This window comes from Muntiacus reevesi, chromosome 3, assembly GCF_963930625.1.
Source record: "Muntiacus reevesi chromosome 3, mMunRee1.1, whole genome shotgun sequence".
Classification (NCBI taxonomy): domain Eukaryota; kingdom Metazoa; phylum Chordata; class Mammalia; order Artiodactyla; family Cervidae; genus Muntiacus; species Muntiacus reevesi.
The window spans coordinates 6278684-6300881 of record NC_089251.1 but is presented as its reverse complement, the minus strand read 5'-3'; the positions used below and the strand labels follow the sequence as shown (position 1 = coordinate 6300881).

The 22198-nt window shown below is 41.3% G+C and overlaps 2 protein-coding genes across 10 annotated transcripts in view; both read right to left on the bottom strand.

The window, feature by feature from the left end:
• C3H9orf78 (chromosome 3 C9orf78 homolog) overlaps positions 1-22198 on the bottom strand; it is a 416805-nt gene that overhangs the window by 128747 nt on the left and 265860 nt on the right. The window lies entirely within an intron of this gene.
• FNBP1 (formin binding protein 1) overlaps positions 1-22198 on the bottom strand; it is a 133861-nt gene that overhangs the window by 72740 nt on the left and 38923 nt on the right. For all 9 annotated transcript variants that reach the window (XM_065928251.1, XM_065928249.1, XM_065928250.1 and 6 more), the window contains exons 2-4: positions 14831-14946; positions 2503-2559; positions 1650-1797 (exon numbers count right to left, since the gene is read on the bottom strand). In XM_065928251.1, the coding sequence (XP_065784323.1) occupies positions 1650-1797; positions 2503-2559; positions 14831-14946 (321 nt within the window). The remainder of the gene's footprint in view (positions 1-1649; positions 1798-2502; positions 2560-14830; positions 14947-22198) is intronic.

Sequence of the window (22198 nt, the reverse complement as noted above, 5' to 3'; positions counted from 1 at the left end):
TCTCAGCCAAGACGGACATTCTGGGTCGGGTAATTCTTTGTCGTGGAGGCTGTCCTGTGCATTATGGGATGTTAACAGCACTTCTGGGTTCTACCCATTAGATACCAGCAGCAACCCCCACCCCCAGCTATAATAACCCAAACAGCCAAAAACATCTCCAGACGTTGACACATATTTGCTGGGGTGGGAAGAAAAAGCTGTGCCCTCTTGGGAATCACCGCTCTAATGTGAACAGACAAAAGCCTCATCTCAATTTATTAACTTTGTTCCAAATACTTTCCTGCCTCAGGGCCTTTGCACGGCTGTTCTCTCCACTGAATCTTTGTCCCAGGCAACTCCTACTCGCCCCTCAAGCCCTCTGGTGAACTTTCCCCTGATCTGGAGCATGAGCATGTCAGGTGTTCCCATTATATGTTCATTTGTATATATATATATATATTTTTACTTTGTTGAGACTATCACAGTTGCAATTAAATAATTATTTTGGTCATGATTATTTAATGTCTCCATATCAGCAAAAACTCTATCAGTCTTATTGGCTCATATATCTCCAGAGCACTCAAAGAAGGACTCAAATTTATACAGAAAAGCATTTTGTTGCTGTTCAATTTCTCAGTTGTGTCCGACTGTGACCCTACAGACTGCAGCATGCCAGGTTCCCCTGTCCTTCACTATCTCCCAGAGTTTGCTCAGATTCATGTCCACTGAGTCGGTGATGCCATCCAACCATCTCATCCTCTGCCGCCCCCTTCTCCTGTGGCCTTCGGTCTTTCCCAGCATCAGGGTCTTTTCCAATGAGTCGACTCTTTGCATCAGAAAAGCATGTTACTGGCCAACTTTGGTATTTTATTACAACAAATTATTATGTGCCTCATATCAATCAAAGTACATTGATACAGACCATGGCTTAATGATACATCTCTTTGGTCAAAATCTTGACTATGAATACACTTTACTTGAGGGTACATTTTTCCCTTTCGTTAACAATAAAAGTCATGCAAACACTGTAATGGTGATGAGGGGAACAAAAAGGCCCTTTATTAGATGACAATGAATGAGCCAGGGAACAGAGTGGCTGTAACTGAGGCCATCTCTCTGGCTCTTTTGAACTCCTTATAAGCATGTATTTTAATACAATTTATTCCACACAGCAGACACCATTTATATTGCTTACTCTTGTATGTCCCAGAGCCTCAAATATATTTAAATTCATCATAAGAGGTTAGTATTCTGGGGCCCACAGATGAGTTGCAGAGTATATAATGGACCCTTGAAATTGTACATAAAGACCTAGAAACACTTTATAGGAACAGGGTCCGGAATTTTTGTATGCTTCTCAAAGGTGGCAATATAAGACCCACCGTCTCATATGGTTTCATTTAACTTTAAAACTTCTCGGGAGGGACTTGCCTGGAGGCCCAGTGGTTAAGACTCTGCACTTCCAATGCAGGAGACACAGGTTTGATTCCTGGTTAGGGAACTAATATCCCACATGCCTAGCGGCATGGTCAAAAAATAAATAAAATAGATAAGCAACAAGGATTTATTGTATAGTACAGGAAACCATAAAAACAAACAAACAAAAACTTGGACGGATAGTCCCATCATCTTTGCTCCACCTCTTATGAAGAAAAACAAATTTTAGTTACCGATTTCCTCTCCTGCTTCAGTTCCTGGACATAGCGAGCTAACTCCACAATGATCTGAGAGGTCATATTCTCGGAGATGACTTCATGCTGCCCAGCATAATCGTTCATTTCATTCAGGGTGGAAAGGAAGGCTTTGCAAGCCGTATACCTACAGAACAGAACACACACCACTCCTTTTCAGACAGGGCACATCCTCTCACAAACAGCTTCCCGCCAGCAAAAGAGTAATTAACATTACTATCAGGGTGATGTGCCTCCAGGTCCCATAGGGTCTTGACAAATTCATTACACATCAGGGTGTTCTCATCAAAATGGAGCAGAATTAATTACAACTGGAACATTTTTCATTTTGCAAAGCCAAATTGCTCTATATCAGGCAACATTTGGCTTTGTTACTAGATCAGGTAAAACCCAAAATACATATACCTACTATATGTACTAATGTCATGGATATTTAGATCTAAATCAGAGATGATACTTTTGGGCTATTCATGTTAAGATGTCTTAACTGCTGTCTGAAACGGACATATTTCCTGGATGAATGAGACACCTGATATTATCAAGATGTAGAGTGCACAGTCCATCCACACTTCCTGTATTTGCTTATAGGCTAAGCTTTTCCTAATTACCTTAATTGAAGCAATCTGGACTAGGTCTAGCAACTCTATAAGAAAAGTTACTTGAGTAAGTTTTTATTGTCTTTCCCCCAATTTAAAAATTGACACAAATATGAATGAGGAATGCAATTTGTTTTTGTAGATACCCTACATCTACAGAATATATGTAGATTTCCTTTATAATCATCACCAATGACATATATATACAGCCACATAACAATCAATGATAAACATACCTGTATTCTTCTTCCTCCTTTGAGTTCTTTTTAGGTTGGTATTTCTTTGAAAGATTCCTAAAACAAAAAGGCAGACATGTCACCTTATACAGAAAGATAATTGAAAAATTAGGGATAAAAGATGAAGGTAGTGTTTTTAAGTTAAAAAGTCATCCATTTATTTCCTTCCATCTTTCAACGTGAAAGACTTGCGTAGGTTTGAATCTTTTAGCTATAGATAGAGCAAATAAGAACAGATACGTTCACCAGCTGGTCACTTACCTGGATGTTAAGACCTGACATTATTTAACTAGAGAGGGCAGACCATGGGTTTCTATGCAGTGGCTTTTCTTTACAGCACTGAGCTGGGGTAGTTTTTCTTACCAGGTCACCATCCCGTATACTCATCCTCAGTCAAACATTACTGCTCTAAATCCAAGGCAAATATGCGGTCTGGGTCCGAATGTTTAAAATTAAAATTCAAAGGGCATGTTTTCAAGGCTGTGTGGCTTCTCTTTCAAAGAGCTAATGAAAACCACTTGTGTGAATAAGTCTCCTTGAAGGAAGTAGAAACAATCTTTGGAGGGATGTTTATGCTAAGACATTTAACGTGGAGAACTTTTAACCTGTGTAGCAGGCTCACACTGAACACACTCAGATGAGCCAAAATTGCTCTAATCTCTCTTCTTAATCCCACCTCCAGGTCAAGAATCCAAATACTCTCCTCTACATTCCGTGTGCCTAAATTTTCATAAAAACTAAGAGTGATCTTGAAAAAAGAAAATTCACCAATGGCTCCACTGATTGATTTCTCTTGGGTCCTATTTTGGCTTCTGTAGTTAGAAGAACAGCCGTAGACAAAGAAGGTGTGGTACACACGCACAATGGAATACTATGCAGTCATAAAAAAGCTTGAAACAACGCCATCGGCAGCAACATGGACGGACCTAGAGACTATGATACTAAGTGAAGTAAGTCAGAAAGAGAAACGCAAATCCCAGAATACGGCACAGGGGAACCTGTCTATGAAACAGAAACAGACCCACAGACACAGAGAACAGGCTTGTGATCGTCAAGGGGAGGGTGGGAAGGGGAGGCATGGACTGAGCGTTCGGGATTAGTAGATGCAAACTGTTACCTGTAGAATGAATGGACGATAAGGTCCTACCGAATAGCACAGGGAACTATATTCAATGTCCTGGGATGAACCATAATGGAAAAAAATACGCAAAAGAAGTGACTCAGTAAGTATATGTGTAAATGAGTCACTTTGCTATACAGCAGAAATGGATACAACATTGTAAACCACTTCAATTTTTACAAAAAAGAAGAAGGGGAGGAGAAAAAACAGTCCTAGGAGGTGACTAGCGGTCCACAGTGAGACTCTCCAAATGACACCATTTCACTATTCACTTCTCTTTTTATTCCTTATTGGTATTCCTCTTTCATAGTAGCTACTTTCATTATTTCACATTTAATTTCTTTCATTTCCCCTGAATCTACAGATGTGCCTAGAGAAGTATACAGTAATAAATTTGCAATTTTGATCATAGTACATTTTACAGACAGAGTGAAACGCGAGTTCTTCTCCAACAGGTGTTACTAGATGACACGAGAGGCAGAGGACTTCAGTAAAAAGGACATTGCTCTGGGAATCCAGAGAGCATGTGTCTGGGTGGTGTGACCTCGAACAAATCAATGGGCAAGTCTGTGCTTCCAGTTCCTCATCTCTAAAACCCTGAGGCAGGGGCGTGAAATGACCTCTCTTGTCCCTTAAAGTTTTGAAATTCCAAGGGAATATATATCACCCAATAGAATAGTGATTGCCGCAATTACTTTAAAAAGGAAGGGGTACACAACAATTTAAAAGTAGACAAACTGATAAAAGAAAAATGTACTGACTTGGAGGTTGCTATCACATGAGCTATGCTTAAACTACATCATGTTTTTTCTACTGATACTCTCACAGCAAAGATTATCTGGTAGATTTAGACTCAAAAGACTGTGAAGAAGCAATATTTCCTAAATATTAAATATCTAAAGCAAGTGCTTTAGAGAAAAACAATAATGCAGAAAAGAGAAATCTTACATATCGAAAACACAGTGGAATTCTTTGAGTTGGTCTACCACATTTCATCTTTAAAGATTTGGGGACGTCCCTGGTGGTCCTGTGGTTAAGAATCTGCCTTCCAATACAGGAGATGTGAGTTTGATCCCTGGTTGGGGAACTAATATCCCATGTGCCTTGGAGCAACTAAGCCCTACACCATGATGAAGACCCAGTGCAGCCAAAAAAAAGATAGATCTAATAAAGACAGTAGCTCCAATTTACATGTACCAGGAATATTAAAAAGGGGAGCCATGTAAAGCAGATGACTAGATAATCAATAGATTCTTTTGCAAATATATTTAAAGCAGCATATATGTGATCTGCACTATTGAAAAGCTTAGAGGTTTCATGAGCTATTTTTAGTGCATGGTTTTAAATATTGACCATTTCTTCTGCTAACCATAAACTACAAATGGAAAAATGCCACTTCTAAATTCACACCTTATATAAAAACCCATTCAAAACTGTTATTTTAGAGGTTTATTTAAACTCACACTTTCTTTTTAGCTTCCAGTCCTTAGCCATAAAAATAGTTCAAATTTTATACCTAACTGAACGAAGCAGAGCTTGATGAGATCCAGGAGAAACCAGCAATTTTTATAGTTCCGTTTTCCCAGTCAAACCCCAAATAGGATTAAAGACCTGTTGTGGGTGATCTCCAGTAAAGATGGTCCAGTTCTGTGCATGAGTATCACTTTGACAATGTTAAACATATGTAGCACTCAAACGCTTCTTAAAAGCATCAATGAATAATTCACTCTATAAATGCTAACAGAAAACTAAAACCTTAAGAGGTCTAGAAGAGAACTTCAGATCCAAAGATACTTCTGTCAGGGACCACTACCAAAAAAAAAAAAAAGGAGCAATTGCCTTTCCATTCTCTTGAAATGGGCTTTCTTGCCCTATTTGTATGAAGTTATTTTAAAAATAAGCAAGCAAATAAACCACCAAAAGTAACTTTAAATTTATGAGATCTTTCTGAGAAACAAGTGTTTTATATATTTGCTCTTCAGATAGGCTAATTAAAAGGTAGGAGGAAAATACACATCTTTTAATAAAAACACTAGACTTAAATTTGGTTATTCCTAAGAGCTGCCAGGAGGCTTTTAAAAAGGAGATGCTTAGGCACCATTTCAGATCCTCTGAAATGGAAGGTCTAGGGTTGGACCCAGGAAATCTTTTTTTTTTCTATCTTTCTTTTATACTTTTAAAAGCTCACTGCAGATTTCCAGATAAAGATGGCAAAATAAAATCTCATCAGAGAATTGTGCTTTTTTCCAACAAGAGGTGAAATAAAAGCCAGGAAATTTTCCAGAGCAGAAAATAAACCAATGAACCTCACATAACCTCATTCTACACACTTTGAGAAGTGGTGGGTCATGTGAGGGATGATAGGTTCTAGAACAGTGTACAACAGATGCTTGACCCCTCCCTCACAGTCACTAGAAGGGGAATAAGTCCACAGAACATGGACTGACTGAAAATCGAGTCGGACAGAAGTAAAATGAGGGCTGAGCCAGCACTCAGGGAACAGAGACAGCAAAGCTCCGGGAGGAAGACAGAAAGACTGAGCACCCAGAATCCAGGACTTGGCTGGGGCCGGGGCCTGGCCACCTGGGTTTCCACCTCCCAGGGCTGCAAGCCGAATACCGGGGGGAGATCACCCCAAACCTAAGGATTCCCAAGGAATAGGAGTGAATGCTTGTGACCTAACGGAGTGAATGTCAAACCAGAAACACTAACAAAATTTCAGAAGAGACAATGAAACTCAGAGCCTCAAAGACAAGAGGTACAAAATTAGGCGCCCCATGGGGTTAACCGAAACTGGTGACTAATAACGAATTCTTGAGCTTGCCTTCCAGTTTGATAAAAACCCCTCCGCTTGTAACCTGCCTTCACCATTCAAGCTTGCCTTCTTGCTACAAAAGCCTTGCTTGTCTTGCAAGCATCATGCAGCTGAAAACGGTAAGATGTTGCCTGGGTTGTTTTTCAGAAACCTGGAGTCAGCTGTGTGGAGCTCAAATTTAAGCCAACTAACACTGCTTTTGTGTCTTAGTTGCTCAGTCATGTATGACTCTTTGAGACCCCATGGACTGCAGTCCACCAAGCTCCTCTGATCATGGAATTCTCCAGGCGAGAATACTGGAGTAGGTAGCCACACTCTTCCCCAGGGGATCTTCCCGATCCAGGGATCGAACCCAGATCTCTTGCATTGAAGGTAGATTCTTTACCATCTGAGCCATCAGGGAAGCCCCACCTAAAACTGGAGCTGCACAGGTGTCCAGTGAATGGCCTTTTGATGGCATAGGGTCGGAAGCTCCACCCTCAGATCATGCTAAGCACCTCCATTTTGGAATATGCATCCCACAAAGAAGCAAGTAACTCAGGTACATCTGCACAGAAGACGAATGGCTTCATCCTACCTGAAATCATCTTTCTCCACATCAAGATCAACCACCACCCTGCTTCCTTAATAAATATCCCAAGCCCCTCGCCTCCCAGGAGGCTGATCTGAGACTTGTTCTCTTGCCTCCTCCCTTGGTTGCCTTGTGAATGAACACTTTCTCTGCTGCAAACCTCAGCATCTCAGCGTTTGGCTTACTGCATGTTGGCCAACAAACCTGGTTTGGTAACACCTTCCCCTACCCTTACCCTGTAATGGAGACAAGGCAAGATCAATGGCACCAGAAGCACAGCAACGATCGTTCACCAGATCAAACAGGAGCACTGGTGACTCTTGTTAATACCGGAAACATGTTTAGACATCAGCCTGAGACACTTACATGCTTTATCTCATTAAGACCCCTCAACAACCTTGTAAGGTAGGAAGGATCATCATCCTTATTACTCACATACTACAGATGAAAAAGACAAAGCACATAGAGTAATTTGCCCCGAATCATTATTACTGTTAAGTGGAAGAATATTCCAGACACTAAGACTCTAGAGTGGGGTCGCCCACCTCCGGGATCTGATGCCTAATGATCCAAGGTGGAGCTGATGTGATGATAACAGAAACAAAGTGCAGAATAAATACAACGCGCTTGAACACCCGAAACCATCCCTCCCCCACCCCAGTCCGTGGAAAAACTGTCTTCCATGAAACCGGTGTGCCAAAAAGGTTGGGGACCAGTGCTCTAGAATCTGTTACTTGTAAGTACTTCACTAAACTGCCTGCATTAAATATAGGCTAGGTGAAAAGATGCAATGTAATACAGAACACAAGGGAGGAGGAAAATGACAGAGAAAAACCCAATCTGGAAGAAAATAGATAAGGGCATGAAAAATACAACTGACTTTGCAAATGAAAATGCTGTAAGGAAAATTGATAAAGAGGGATCAACCACAAAGCTTTGCTTGGAAAAGTTACCAAACTGCTAAGTGGCACAGAAAAGTTCTTCATAGAATCAAAAAAGGAAGCCACCTACAAAGAATAAATATTTGGCTGCCCCTAGACTTTTCCACCAGAAGACAATGCAGCAACAAAGTTTGGAGAGAAAGAATGACTAGAGAATAATTTAAGTCACATTGTTGTTAGGTGCAGTCTATCCTCCTTATCTGTGGGGTCCACATCCATGGAGTCAATGAACTGCAGATGAAAAATATTGGGGGGGAGGGGGGAATTCCAGAAAGTTCCCCAAAGCAAAATTTGAATTTGCTTCATGCTGGCAACAGTTGACACAGTATTTACATTGTATGAGGTATTATAAGTAATGTAGAGATGATTTAAATATTGGGAAGGATGTGTGTAGGTTATACACAAATACTACGCCTTGTTATATAAAGCAACTTGAGCATCTTCAGATCTCTGTATCTGAGGAGGTGGTTCCTGGAACCGATCTTCGCAGACACTGAGGGATGACTGTAGAGTGGTATTCTCAAACAAGAAAGAGCTCGAGGAGCATGCCAAAAGTTCCCATCAGGGGTAAAATATCCCTGTTTTTCTTGATGCCAACAAACAAGTGCAGAGGCTGTGGTAGAAGGAATGGTGATGAACATACATCTGTAATTAAGACAAATTAGCTGTGAGACTCATTTTATAAACCAACTTATATAGTTATATAACTCAATTAGGAGAGGAAGTAAAAGAGGTAAACACTCTTTTCTTTATCTTTCCTAGCAGTGAGTCAACTGAGCCTGTTTAAAATTACAACATGAGTTAAAAACAAAACAAACAACCACAAAAACACACACACACAAAACCTCACCAAACAGTAAGGACAACCTGCTTTTTTTTTTTTTTTTTTTGCTAAATCTTGTAAGAATTTAATATTTCAAACTTGGTAAATCCTTCAAGTTTCACTTTAATATCTTGCTAACTGTTCAAGTAAATTTAAATTCAATACCTTGTATATACAATATGCAGTATATTTTATAAAATGACTTCGACAGTTTCCTTTTATCTACAATGGGCTCCAATTAAAAAAAAAAAGAAAAATTGACCAGGATAAGAATGGTTCAAGAAGAAAGTACAAATGACTCCAATGCATAAAAACATATTCAACCTCATTCTTACTAAGAAAAACATAAATTACTGCTCAGATCTAGCAATTTTTACTTCTCAAATCAGCAAAGATTAAAAAAAGACGGGTCACAAGAAGTGCTGAGGGTCAAGGCGAGTAGCAGTGCCATGCACTCTTGGATGGTGATAATGTTACAGCTTCTGAGAAGGGCCACTTGGCAAATGTTACCAGAAGCAAAGTGCTACTTTTAGGAACTTATTCTGTAGACGTGTTTGCCCAGGTGTTTCATTCAAAGTTATTCATTGCAACTTTTCAAAGTTGCAAACAGCTGGGAACAATCAACGTACCCACCAATCCAGTACAATACCGAATAGCTGTAAAAGATGAACATGAACTCCTGGAATAATCTGCAGGATGCAGAAAGGCAAGGCCACCCTGAACTTCAGGGAAGCAAGGATTAGCAGTTTCAATCATATGAGTTCATTACCTGGTCATAACAAATAAGTCAGTGGTTGTTTTTGTTTTGTTTCGTTTTTTTTAAGAAACAGTTGCTAAGGGGCAATCAATAGTTGGTTCTCTTATATAGGTCATATAACATATTTTAAGATTATATTAAGAATTTAACCCTGCCTTGAATGGAGGGGCTTCCCCGGTGGCTCAGCATTGAAGAATCTGCTTAGAGGAGACATGGGTTCGATCCCTGGGTCGGGAAGATCCCCTGGAGGAGGGCATGGCAACCCACTCCAGTATTCTTGCCTGGAGAATCCCGTGGACAAAGGAGCCTGGCGGGCTACAGTACATAGGGTTGCAAACGGTCAGTCATGTCTGAAGCGACTGAGCACTCATGCACACACGCCTTGAATGGAGTGTAACTACAGCAGGTGTCAGCAAACTTATAAGCATATATATTTTATATATATATATATTATATATAAATACATGCATACATAAGCAAGCTTAGATTGCTAAATATTTTAGACACTAAATATTTTAGACTTGCAAGCAGGTCATGGTCATGTCGTCTCTGTTGCACTATTCCACTGCCATTTTTTTTTTTTTTTTTTTGCAAAAGCAGCCACAGACAATACATAAATAAATGGATGTGCCTGTGTTCCAATAAAACTTTATTTATAAAACCAGGCAGTGATGGATTGGGCCACAGAGATGGCCAATAGTTCGTTAACCACTGACCTACAGAAACCAAAGCCCTACTTATCATCTTCTACATCTAAAATAAGTTAGCGTTTTTTTCTTCTAATGCAGAAAAGAATTAACGACAGACGTCTTCCCCAAAAAGTGATGTTTTTCAACATCATACTGATATTTCAAGCACGTCTTTGTTGAATATGCTCCAGTCGCAATGGCCTTTTCATTCCTCTAACTTTTCACCACCTTAGGAGCTCTGCACTTGCTGATTCCTTGGCCTGGAAGAACGACTCTCAGACCTTTGCTTGCTGTCTGTCAGTTCTCAGGCTATGGATTTTCCCTGGCCAGTGTGACTAAGTAACCCTTGCCCCATATCAACCTTTCAGGAATCACTGGTTTTACTTATTCAAGGTGATAAAATGCTATCTTTAAGAGATTTACGGTTGCAGTCTGTTTTCCACAGTGAGATGAGCCCCTCAGGCTCTGGCATCTCTTCTCTTTCACTAGAATCCACTCCCCCAACCCTGTTGACACATTGTTAGTTGTTCTGTTTTGTGGCTAAACCCTCATCAGCTCTTACATGCCTGTGCCAACACTTAATTCTCCTTGAAACAGTGTTGATATATTGCAAACCTGTTGCCGTTGATTCACTCTTTCTACAACTATTTACTAAGTACCTAGTATGTGCCAGGCACTGTTCCACACTACGGGGATTCATCAGTGAACACAACTCAAGGAACCCTACCCTTGAGAGGTTTATATTCTAGCAGGAAGGAAGTGGAAGGTGATGATGAACAGTATATAAGAGAATTATACAATATTAGGAAGTTAACAACACTTTGGAAAAACTGGAAAGTACAGCAGGGAGGCAAGGAGGCCCTCACTCTGCAGGTGACATTTGAGCAAAGACTTGAAGGAGGTGAGGCAGTTGGCTACGTGGATCCTGGGAGATAAACCTCTATGTGATCCATATAAATGGCCACACAGCATCCCTGGGGTGAGAGCAGGCCTGGCACATACAAAATTGAATAAGGAGGCCGGGATGGTTAGAGCAGAGATACGAAGGGAGAGAAGATGTCAGAGAGGGAGGGAGACCACTCACGTCGGCTTTGTAGTACATCCACCATAAGGATTTCTGATTTACTCTGAGGAAAACTGAGTGGGGGGGGGAGGGAGAACTGGGCTGCAGAGATGCAGATTTTGAGTGGAGAGATGTCTTTTCAGATACGTTACATGTGAGATGTTTTCTAGACATCCAAACGGACATTCTGAGCAACCTGCTTCTGGAGTTCAGGACAGAGGTCTAGCTTGCAGACACATGTCTGTTGCCATAGAGACCATCCTGGATGCCAAGAGACAGACAAGATCGCCGGGAGAGCATGGACTGAGAAGGAAAGATGACCGGGAGTTGGGCACCGGGGCAGATCAGGGTGAAGGGGCGGGAGGAGACGAGGAACCTCGGGGGAGGCTGAGCAGAGCCTTCCAAAGAGCTTTCGGTGAGATAGATAGGAAGCCTAGAGATGGGGGTTTCAGATGCCAGGAGGCAGCATCCACCCCATCAAAGCTGCTGAGGGGTGAAGGATGGCGAGGACTGAGGACAGGCAACCGGCTGGGACAGGATGAAGGTCATGGGCACCCCAAGGAGCAGTTCACTCAGGTGAGCTTAATAAGGAGAGGAGGGGTGAGCTCAAAAGGAGTTTTGCTTTCTTTGTGGATTTTCAACAACGGGAGACAGTGGTGCGTTTTTGTGCAGATGGGGATGATCTAATAGAAAGTGAAGCACTGATAATGTGGAGATGGAGCAAAAACTAGTGGAATAGAGTTCTGGGAAAGCCTAGTGTGTAAGAGGTGGGCTGGGATTCGGGCAGGAGCATCCAGGTGTGGGAACAGATTCGGACAGGTGGGTTATAGAGTGTCAGACTCTAAGGACGTTTTCCTTGGACATCTTCAATTTTCTCAGGGGAGACGAAGCAAGCAGTGAGGATAGGAAGGAGATGTTGGGATGTGTGGCAAAAGAAGCCATGAAAGACTCAGGCAAATGGAAAAGCAGATCAAGCTGAGGATTACTCCTCAGCACCAAGGGCCCTGCCCAGATCTCAAAGATTGGAAGACATGTCCAGAGGATTAGTAATTGTCTTGAAGGCAAGGTTCAGTTACTCATTATCTGTTTTTGTCAACCTCTCCCATAAGCACAGGGCTTCTCTGGTGGCTCAGAGGGTAAAGAATCCACCTACAATGCAGGAGACCTGGGGTTTGATCCCTGGGCTGGGAAGATCCCCTGGAGGAGGGCATGGAAACCCACTCCAGTATTCTTGCCTGGAGAATCCCTATGGACAGAGGAGCCTGGTGGGCTACAGTCCACGGGGTCGAAAAGAGTCGGATGTGACTAAGTGACTAAGCACACAGCCCTAAGCACAAACTCAGATACTTTGCAGGGAAGGAGTGAAACAAATGTTAACATTTAAATCTCAGGAAAAGGACTTCCCAAGAGATAAGGGCCACAGCAGTAACACTGCTATTCTAGATCCGAAACAGGGGAAAATGGTCAATGGAAAGCCATTAAATGTTACTCAAAACCTATTGCTTGAATTGGGAGTCTTTGCCAATAGCCTCCAGCTTTGTTACCTAAATCCTCGCTCACAGAGAGTGATGGGAAAGGGCTGGGAGACAGGTGCTTCCCAGAGAGCAGCAAAAGCAGCACCTTTCTGTCCTGACACAGAGCCGATGCAGAAGCTTGCCGAGGACAGACTTCATGACATCAGACGGCAAACCTCCCGAGCAAAACAGGACAGTGGAGGAGGCTCCAGGAAAGAGGAGATGACGCCAAGAGAAAAAGTCAACATAGATAGGGAAATCCATCAGGGGAGACTAAGGACAGCACAGCACACTTTGGCTAAAGCTGTTATGTGACCCATTTCCACAGGAAAGACAGCATTTTATGACAGTGCAATGTTTAAATAATCAACGCGGAGCAGCTCCTTCGCCACTCCCACTGTCAGTTACAAAGCTGTAAACTGCTAATGAGGCTGATACACATATAAGGCATCAGAAGTTCATCTGGAATAAAATTTATTTATAAAAACAAGTTTATTTATTAAATTCTCATTGAGTAAATTTAATTTTACTTAAATTTTATTAAGCAAAATTAAATAAAGACAATTTAATTCATGGTAAGTAAATTATCAAATTATTATTAAATAATGTATTTATTATTAAAGAAATTTGGTGTTACTTCTGCTCAGTCGCTATGTCATGTCCAACTCTGTGACCCCACAGACTGCAGCACGCCAGGCTCCTCTGTCCTCCACTAGCTCCCACAGTTTGCTCAAAGTCATGTCCATTGAGCTGATGATGCTATCTAACCGTCTCATCTTCTGCCGCTCCTGTCTCCTGTTGCCTGCAGTCTTTTCCAGCTGTACTATTAAGCAAATAAATAGTAAATTTATAAAAAATTCTTTATAAAAATGATTTCATTGAGCAATATATATTGTATTTTATTTACTCAATGGAAACAAAACTTATCATCCATGAAGTGTACCATACGTACCACTTAGGTGCTTATTAAATGACAACAAGAGCTCTTTAAGATGATTCTTTCAAAGATACATGATATTCACCTTGTCCAGATGGTCTTTGGATTACAATGAAATGTTTCTAAATCAAAAGTCATCTAGATATTCACAATCTGCATAAACCAACCAAGAAATCACTAAAGATCTTGCCACTTCAAGTTTAGTTCTGCCACCAACTTTTAAATATTTTATGTAAGAACACAAACTTCTTGGATAATTTTGTCCTTGGAATTGTAAGAAGCGCTGCCTGAGGACCTCTCAGCCACTGTTGGAGGGAACATGAATCAGATGAGCTCTCTGGAAAACTGACTCCGTCTGCTAAATCCAAACATACACAAAGCCTAAGACTCAGGGATTCCACTCCTGGACATGTACTTTACAGCTCCAGGTTGGAAACAAGCAATCTCCTGGTGACAGTAGACCAGACAAGCTCTGACACATCCATTAACCAAAACAAAAACACCACAACCTGTAACATGAATGAATCTCTCAGACATAAAGAAGAACAAAGGAAACCAAATACAGACAGTGCCTAACAAATGATAACATTCACCAAAGCTTCAAAAACATGCCAGATCAACCCATGTGGTCAGAGATCGGTAGAGTGGTCCACCACGGGGGTGGGGGACCCGGGTGGGGGTGAACGGGGAAGGACTGGGGGAGTGGGGCTGAGGCTGGTAATTTTCTGTTCCTTGACTTGGGTGCTGATCACAAAATTGTATTCACTCTGAAAGTTTTTGGAGTCATACACTTGTGATATGTGTACTTCTCTGTTGTTTCAGAAAAAGTTTTCTGGGGAAAAAAAAAGCTGCTCCAAAATTCAGCTGCTAACCTTTTAAGCAACAGAGCGTAAAAGCCATAACTTGGTTTTTCTGTTTCCTGTGCTCTGAAAAATAATTTTCTATATGAAAAAAATTGCTTTCACTGAAATATAAGCTTTCCTGAAAGGGGAAAATCAATACTTAAAAGCTTACATATTTATGGTATAAAATGAGGATATAAATGGCCCTTACATTCATTCTGCAGTTAACAAACAACCTTTCTCAATATCTACTTACCTGAGTTGCTTTGCATAGCTGAGTTCAATCTCTGTCCTCTCCTTTACAAATTTGATGTATTTCTCAAGAATATCAATTCCCCACTGTGTGTGTTTTTCTAAGTTGTCAAATTGATCCTGTTAATAAAAAAAAAAACAAAGGCAGAGCTTGTAATCTTTCTCTGTGATTAACGTAAGTTCAGTGCACAGTTCTCTCAACAACATATCAGTACGTAGAAAGCAGTTCTAACATTTTCCATGATTGTACTTGGGTGCTTTTTCGTTGAGCAATTTTAAATCAACATTACCAAATTTGGTTTGAAAACTGCCTGAGATATTGAACTCTGACCCATCCGTTCATGTTCCCTATTCCTGTTTAGAAACGTGGTATTTGGATATATTTAATGTATTGACGCAAAGCAGAGTGTCTTCTGCAGATACCAAAAACTGAGAGATGAAACACACTCCCGAGTTAACTCAGCCACACTCTTAGCACCTTAAGGGTCATTTGCAAGTTAATTTTCAACATAAGCTCATTGAAATTTGGGGCAAAGAAGTGGGAGGGAGAAGAGTTACAACATACCACTTTCTCCAAATAAATAAAATGACTCACGCAGACTCTATTCAACATTCAACCATGCGTCAGGCCTACATTGTGGGGCAGGAATGGCGACTGGGGCTGGGGAACCAAGAATAAAAACATAGCCGCAACATGCAGAGTGCCTTGAGAATGGCAGTTTGGAAGAGTGAGAGCGGGCAGGTATTCCAGCCACAGCTAACGCAAAGGCAGGGGGAGGACCAGGAATCAGTGGACTGGTCTTGCTAGACCAAGGTGGGGGTAGGACGCAAGGGAACGAGCGGCAGCGGCTGATGGAAGCAGAGGGTCCGGGTTGACTCACCCAGGGCCTTGAATGCCGAGTTAAGGTGCCCAGACTCTCTGGTGGGCACCAGTGAGCCACTGAAGGGCTTGCAAATGGAGGGGCATGCCAGAGATAGGTTTAGCATCACCAGGAGCTGGAAGTCAGGGGACTGTTCAGTAATCCAAAGGCGAAAAACCAGGAGCAGAAGGACAAGAGTCCACAGATCATGAACAAAGAATCAGCGAGCGTGCAAACTACTACCTTTAGAATGCATGAACAAGGACCTAATGTATAACCCAGGGAACTATATTCAGTATCCTGGGATAAATCATAATGGAAAAGAATGTTTAAAAATGCATCAAACAGATTATAAGAAAAGAATATACACATGAGTATAACTGAGACACTACCATACCGCAGAGATGGGCACAACACTGGGAATCAATTATACTTCAGTTAGGAGGGCGTCCCTGGTGGCTCAGATGCTGAAGAATCTGCCTGCAATGCAGAAGGCCTGGGTTCCATCCCTGGGTCGGGAAGATCCCCTGGAGAAGGGAATGGCTAGCCCCTCCAGTATTCTTGCCTGGGGAATCCCATGGACAGAGGAGCCTGGTGGGCTACAGTCCATGGCTCGCACGACTGAGCTCAAACTCAGCTCGCCTTCGTGACAGATTAGATGGAGGGTTGGAAGGGACGTGCAGGGGAGAATCGTAGGGTGTGACCGCTTGGTTCCACTTCATGGAAGCCTAACTCAACAAATCACTTCACCCCAAACTGCCACCCCTCTGCCTGTCTTCTCCATAAAGCGGAACCCAGCCCCACAGAACAGTTAGAGAAATCTCAACTTAAGAAGTTCAGGTTTTCTTGGACTTCCCTGGTGGGGTACAGTGAATAAGACTCCACCTGCCAATACAGACGACATGGGTTTGAGCTCCGGTCTGGGAAGATTCCTCATGCCAGCAGGACAACCAGGCCACAGCTACTGAGGCTGTGTCCTGGAGTCCGTGAGCTGCAACTACTGAAGCCCATGGGCCTAGCCCTGTGCTCTGCAACAAGAGAAGCCACTGCAACGAGAAGCTCGTGCACAAAAACAGAACAGCCCCCACTCTCCCCAACTAGATAAAGCCCCTGCAGAGCAGTGAAGACCCAGCACAACCAAAATTAAACAAATTAATTTAAAAAAAAAAAGAAAGAAATTCAGGTTTTCTTTTACTAGAATGCTTTCTAATTGAAAATTAGCACTGTAAAATATTTATCTTGATACCTAATAATGTTTACTATTACCATAAAAAATCAAGTGAAAGAAAGTGAAAGTTGCTCAGTCGCATCTGACTCTTTGCGACCCCATGGACCATACAGTCCATGGAATTCTCCAGGCCAGAATACTGGAGTGGGTAGCCTTTCCCTTCTCCAGGGGATCTTCCCAACCCAGGGATCGAACCCAGGTCTCCCTCATTGCAGGCAGATTCTTTATCAGCTGAGCCACCAAAAATCAAGGACCAATATTAAAGACTTTCATTGATTCCTGGTCCCCAATAATAGATTTCACAAACTCTGAGACTTCACTGCTCGAGAAGGTTATTTATGTTGCCTCTAAGGACAAGGATGGACAGGCAAATTTATAGTGTAAACAAGACTGTAGATCTCTTTAAACTACTTGAGAGAACAAATATACAAACAATTCGAGTAATGATTGCAATCATTCCTAGTTATTCAGAGCAAGGCTTCTTCTTATTTTTAATTAACCACTTTATTTGATTCTTTATTTTGACTGCTCTGGGTCTCTGTTGAGGTGCATCAAGGCTTCTCTAGTTGTGGGGCTCGTGGACTTAGTTACCCCACAGCATGTGGGATCTTAATTCCCTAACTAGAGGTCAAATCTGTGTGCCCTGCATTGGAAGGTGGATTCTTAACCACTGGCCCACCAGGGAATCCCCAGAGCAAGACTACTTTATAGCTTTCTGCTAATCAGTAAACTGTTGTTAATACAGTCTTATAATTACTTCATTTATTTAACTCCTTTTCATACCCCTCCCTCCATTTGAGACCCCTCTCTCTGTATAATTTCTACCACCAGAGCCTTACTTTTTTTTTTTTTTTCCCAATGCTACAGGGCATGTGGGATCTTAGTTCCCTGACCAGGGATCAAACCCATGCCCCCTGCATTGGAAGTATGGAGTCAACCACTGGACCATCAGGGAAGTCCCCAGCCTTACTATTTTCAAAGGTAGAGATGTTTCCTTGAAAACATTGAGATCATCTGCTCTTGCTAACAACCAAACTTCCTACTTTTCCTTACTATATTATTTTGCAATTCTTTTCAGCACTAATATGTACAATATAAAACAACAACTTTTGAGATCAAAAACTTTTAAAAAAATTTTACACTTGAATTGAACCTACCTTAAAAATTACTGGCCTCAAACCAACAATATGTTTTCAATAAAGTTATCTCTATTCAAGACCATTCTGCAAGCTGTAATAAAGCACTTACTAAAATAAGTGTCCAAATAAGATAGAAGACCTCAATAATAAAAACACTTGACTCAGTAACAAGCTAGTGCTTGCTCGTGAATATAGCACAGTTCTTTTTTCTGCTGTTGCTGTCACATGGAGGCCACAACATGGACTTTTTGACAGCAGCTACAAGAAAATTCAAAACAGATGAAAAACCAATCAACCTGCTTACATTCTTGATGAAAATGTGGAAAACTTAATGGGGAAAAAAACAACCCAAAGCCCTCCAGATCTTAAAAAGACTCTTTGGTGAGCAAATACTGTAGGTGGTATTTTTCAAAATAGCCTTTACTACTTTGCAGATGGTACCATGATCAAAAATGAGTCCTTTCCATTTTCTGTGAATTATACTTGATTTAAAGAGAGGGAGGGAGAGAAAGAGAGAAAATGTATCCTTTCCTGTTTGATGTCACATTGCAGCAGTTTTGAAGACTCCTTTGCTCTCTTAAATTCATTAAAGACCCCAAAGAGCCTTTGTTCATCTAATTTTATTATTTACACATGTGCATGTGTTTATTTGTTTGTACACACACACACACACAGGCTGTGCTGGGTCTTAGCAGCAGCGCGCAGGAACTTTTAGCTGTGGCACATGGGATCTAGTTCCCTGACCGGGGATCAAACCCAGACTCCTTGCATCAGGAGCGAGGAGTCTTACCCACTGGACCACCAGGGAAGTTCCTGTTTATCTGGTTTATAGCTATCAATATTTACTCTATCAGAAATTAAAAGTTGAAACACTTAAAAAATATCAGTTCATTTTAAAAGACAATAATAAATTTGTTGTATATTAATTTACCTAGCATATATATATATGTATGTATATATCATTTTTAGAAACTTTACTTCAAAAAAAAAAACCCCTCCCCCCAAAAAATGAGAAGTATGGCACTGTTTAACATGTCTGCAAATCTCTTTAATGTCTGGTTTAATAGAAGACAGCTGGATTCTCATCTTCTTTCACATTCAGTCTGTTGTGGGTTCTTATTTTCGTGGAAGTATATAAAAAAATACAACTTAACCAGATATGCAACGGTTAGAAAATGGAGGCGTATTTCAATGCCCTTTCTAGATAATTGTGGATATTCTTATTTGATACCATACCCAAACTCAACAAATAGTAGTTTCTTAAAGGCTAGCTGCAATGTGAAATTTGAAACCATGGCAATGAATTTTTCATACCAGTTACAATAAAATGCACTAGTCTGTCTCGCACTTTGAATGGATCTCTTACCTGGGCATGACTGTAGTATGCTCTGGTCATTTGGAAAATATTATTTCACTGATGCATGCAGATCTTCCAAGTGTTGACACATTTCAACATAAACTATTTTAGAATCGCATGTCTGTATCACTACTGATTTTATCCGATGAGTCTTTGAATATGTGGTAACAGTCAAGGTCACAGTGGTAAGGGCACATTTTCCAAAACTTTATTTCCACTTAAAAGCTGGGATTATATCATTGGCTACAAATACTGTCAGTTGTTTCCTTGGGGTGACAGGCTTGCTTCATTCATTTTAGAGAAAACGTCTGCCAAACACCCAAGAGTTCATTTGCTGATTGTTCTTTGAAGTAAAAATGACATCCTATGATAAAAGTGGGCTTCCCTGGTGCATCAGTGGTAAAGAATCCACCTGTCAATGCAGGAGACTCAGATTCATTTCCTGGGTTGGGAAGATCCCCTGAAAAAGGAAATAGCAACCCGCTCTGGTATTCTTGCCTGGGAAATCCCATGGACAGAGGAGCCTGGTGGGCTACAGTCCGTGGGGCTGCAGAGTCAGACACGGCGTAGCAGCTAAACACAGCAGCATGACTGGAGCAGCTGAGCTGTGCTTAAGTCACTCAGTGTCCGACTCATTGCAACCCCGTGGACTGCAGCCCGCCAGGCTCCCCTGTCCACGGGGATTCTCCAGGCAAGTATTCACTGGAGTGGGTTGCCATGCCCTCCTTCATTTGGTCTTCCATGATTTCCCTCATTGCAGGGCAGATTTTTTACTGTCTGAGCCACTAGGAAAGTCCAAGAATACTGGAGTGGGTAGCCTCTCTCTTCTCCAGGGAAATTTCTGGACCAAGGAATTGAACCAGGGTCTCCTGCATTGCAGACATTTTCTTTATCAGCTGAGCTACCCAGGAAGGCCCCTGATAAAAGCAGCTAGTCCAGCTCAAAATACAATCACTTAAATATTCTGGTTTAAGGATACTTCCTGTCTTGCCACACTATTAAAAAGATGTATGATGTATATTCAAACATTGAGATTTAATAAAATTATTCACCTTTACTGTTTCATCAAAGACACTTAAAAATAAAACTGATTTTTTTAAAATAGGTAATGATGAGAATACAATAACCACTACCACAACTTGGAGCCAGCACCCTGATTCCTACTAAGCCACCAGTCATCTTACCCACCACTGCTTTTGCACCATTAGTGCAAACGCCCACGCAGTGAAAAAGACAATCTCTTAGTATCATTACGGAAATAGTTTTGACCTCGTGGACTTCATGAGAGGGTTTCTGGAACTTCCAGAGGTTCAGAGACGCACTTGAGGAACCACTATCATATGACACATACTCTAAAATTTCTACTTGAAAGCTTCATATTGCCAAAGATGAAGAAAGTCAGATAATGTATGACCTAATGGAAAATGTTTAATTTATAAGTGTATACTATATATACACTCAACAAATAACTCCAAATTTGCCAGGAGAACTGCAAATGGATGTGTCCAAGTAACTAATTACAGCCTCACAGGCACCTTTTCAGACTCTCCTTCCCCTCCCCCTTACCAAGCCTTCTCTTGAATTCTCATTGCTCCTTTGAGTTCTAATGAACCAAAGGCTCCTGGCAGGAGCTTTTAGCTACAAGGGGCTGAGTAAGCCGAAAAGACAAATGAGGAAAGTGCAATTGTATTAATTGGTATTTTTATTTTTTCAGGTCTGGTTTTATGTCCTAGACTGTGATTAAGCTCCTTTATACATTGAAGATTGAACAATGAAATAAGCATGAACTCTGGCATTTGGGTCATGAAGTTATCTTCATCAGAGATTCTAAAAAATCATGAAGTTTATTTATTTTTTTGTATTTTGGGTTGTTTTCTTCTTGGCTCCAGCATGTGGTATGCATGACCTTAGTTCCCTGACCAGGGATTAGCACTGGGATCATGGAGTCTTAACCACTGGACCACCAGAGAAGTCCCTAAGTCATAAAGTTTAATACAAACAAAATTTGCCTTCCCATAGACCTACAGTATCAGTCAGGGTGAAGACTGGTTTCTCTAGGTCAGATAATAATGACTATTCTTGCTTACTCAAGAAGACTTCTGAAATCTGATTTTTTTTTTCTTCAAATGATGCCAAAGAACTGATGTAGGAAATATGAGCACAAAAGCTATTTAAGAGGAAGAGAACCAAACGGCCACAGCAAAGCTTTCTCCAAAGTACATGTCCATTTTTAACATGATACTTCCTCTAATCAAAAAGGATACTAAACAGACACATCAAAATCCCTGGAAAAAGCCAATCTAAGAAGAAACTAAGTTGCCAAAGTCACCGCTGTATAAATGGCTCAGACTGGAGAAAGGGTATCCAAAGGCAGCCCTCCTACACACGGAAATGTGGAAACCCATCCCCCTGCGGGAAGTTACTTCCTCAGGAAAGGGAATTATCCCTTCCTTGTCACTGGGCAGTTCCATGTGGTATCAAAGCACTGTTTTAGGATGCTCTAACTCTGTAAGACACCCGCTTTCCTAAGGATTTGGGCACTCTGAGAAGCACCAGACCCTAAATGGCTCTATTCTTTTTTCTCTTTTGGCCATGGCACGTGCGACCTTAGTTCCCCAACCAGGGATCAAACTTGTGCCCCCTGTAGTGGAAATTAGGCGTCCTAACCACTGGACGCCAGGAAAGTGCTCCAAATGGCTCTATTTCAACAGAATCCCTTGGGATGATATTACTGGTGTTGGCTTCTCTTTGAGGGAAGTGTTAGAAGAGATTTGAATAAAGGTAGATA